The sequence below is a fragment of the Arachis ipaensis genome, chromosome B10, assembly GCF_000816755.2.
Source record: "Arachis ipaensis cultivar K30076 chromosome B10, Araip1.1, whole genome shotgun sequence".
In the NCBI taxonomy this organism is placed as follows: Eukaryota; Viridiplantae; Streptophyta; class Magnoliopsida; order Fabales; family Fabaceae; genus Arachis; species Arachis ipaensis.
This window is the reverse complement of record NC_029794.2, coordinates 129,973,757-129,975,429: the sequence shown is the minus strand read 5'-3', so window position 1 is coordinate 129,975,429 and position 1,673 is coordinate 129,973,757. Positions and strand designations below refer to the sequence as shown.

The 1,673-nt window shown below is 27.7% G+C and overlaps 1 protein-coding gene across 1 annotated transcript in view; it reads right to left on the bottom strand.

Annotated features, from left to right (window-relative positions):
- The window catches only part of LOC107621354 (GDSL esterase/lipase 7-like), a 4,455-nt gene extending 3,943 nt beyond the window's left edge, over positions 1–512 (bottom strand). Inside the window, exon 1 of the mRNA XM_021113966.1 lies at positions 135–512. Within this exon, the coding sequence (XP_020969625.1) occupies positions 135–387 (253 nt within the window). The 5' untranslated portion in view covers positions 388–512. The remainder of the gene's footprint in view (positions 1–134) is intronic.

Genomic DNA, 1,673 nt, shown 5'->3' with positions numbered 1-1,673 from the left:
AAAAAAAAAAACACTTAAAGATACATAAAAATTAAAATAAAAAGAATCATGCAACAAAAAATGGGGCAAATGTACAACAACAATAATAATAATACAAACAAAACAATTAATTAATGTGATAAGGAAAAAAAAACCTAAAAAGTCGACAAGGTTTCTTCCATTAGAAAATCTTCCAGTGGGGCCCGCAAAGAAATTAGAACCATAAGGATAGTAATTTGATTTTGCTACATCAGGGATCCAATTGTTGTTACCATTATCAACCAATGAGTCACCAAACACATACAATGCAGGTGCAAGGGGTTGTGTACAGTAGATTGTGGCGAAAAGATTTGAGATCAAAACAAACAACAAAGCAAACATAGTGTTTGATTTCATCATCTTTTCCATTTTCTTGTCTCCCCTCCTTCCAACAAATAAGAATAGGGTGACAGGAAAATGAAAAGTTAAAAAAAAAATAAAAAATTAAAAAGTAAAAGAATAAGAACTTAAAATTTGTGTTTGCAATTGGATTAATAATTCCCTGAAAGTTTGTAGAATTTATAGTAACAAAATATGGCGCATTTTATGGCCTTCATGACAAGTACTATGAATAAATTAACTATGATGAGTAACGGATATTTCGAGTTTTATCTTTTTAGGTGTGTTTTGACTTTTGAACCAAAAAATAAATGGATAGATGAAGGTCGCAAATTACAACTGTGTCTCTTCCTATGTTTGAGAAATGCTCACTCAATAGCAAATATTTAATGTTTTTATTTATAGAAAAGAAAATTGTTCTTCATAAAAATTATTAATAGGTTAACACTTGTCAGGAGATTACCTTTTAGAAACATATTCTACACACATGATGAATTACTTCCATCAATGTTCCATACAATATGTGAGGAGAATCCTTATATAGAAATTGATTAGAAACGTTCCAAATGCATTTGATTCAAGTTTCAACAGAGATGATTTCTGTTAAGAGCGTACTTTACAATGACTATTAACAAAAATTAAGACGAATTAGTCATTATTGTCTATTAGTTTTTATATATTTGTCAAAATTAGTATTTACTCGTGGATAATTTTATGTTATTTTGTTAAGAATAAAAATTACAATAATTTAAATTTTGAAGGTTCTAATTTTAAATGGAATACTGTAATTCAAAGTCGTCAACAATAAATATCTTGTTGAAAATAAATAAGTAAGTTTTTGATAATATTTATGTATTTAAAATATATTTTCATTATGTTAATGTGTTATGATTTATGTAACACCCTATCATATAAAATTTTATACTATAGTCATAAAACTGAAATAGCGATATATTACGACCTTTAAAATAAAATGTATATACGTAGAATAGTTGAAAGAATGTAATATACGAGGAGCTTTGAAAGAATAGCTAAAGCAAAATCACCAAATTTAAAAGTGCAATGCTCAAGATGTAAGATTACTTGCGTACGAAGAAATTAATATAAACATACAGAAGGTAAGAGCAGAGAGTCAAGAGTACAAAATAACAATCTTCTAATTCAACCTGCGAAACTAAGGCTGGTCGGAGAATATTTACATACGTAGATATACTTAACCCAAAACCCAAAATACATATACATACTACAAAATAAATCCTGGTTCTCCATAAACCTCTAAGAGATGCAAAATAAAACAAGTTATCAGGAAAGTTTTA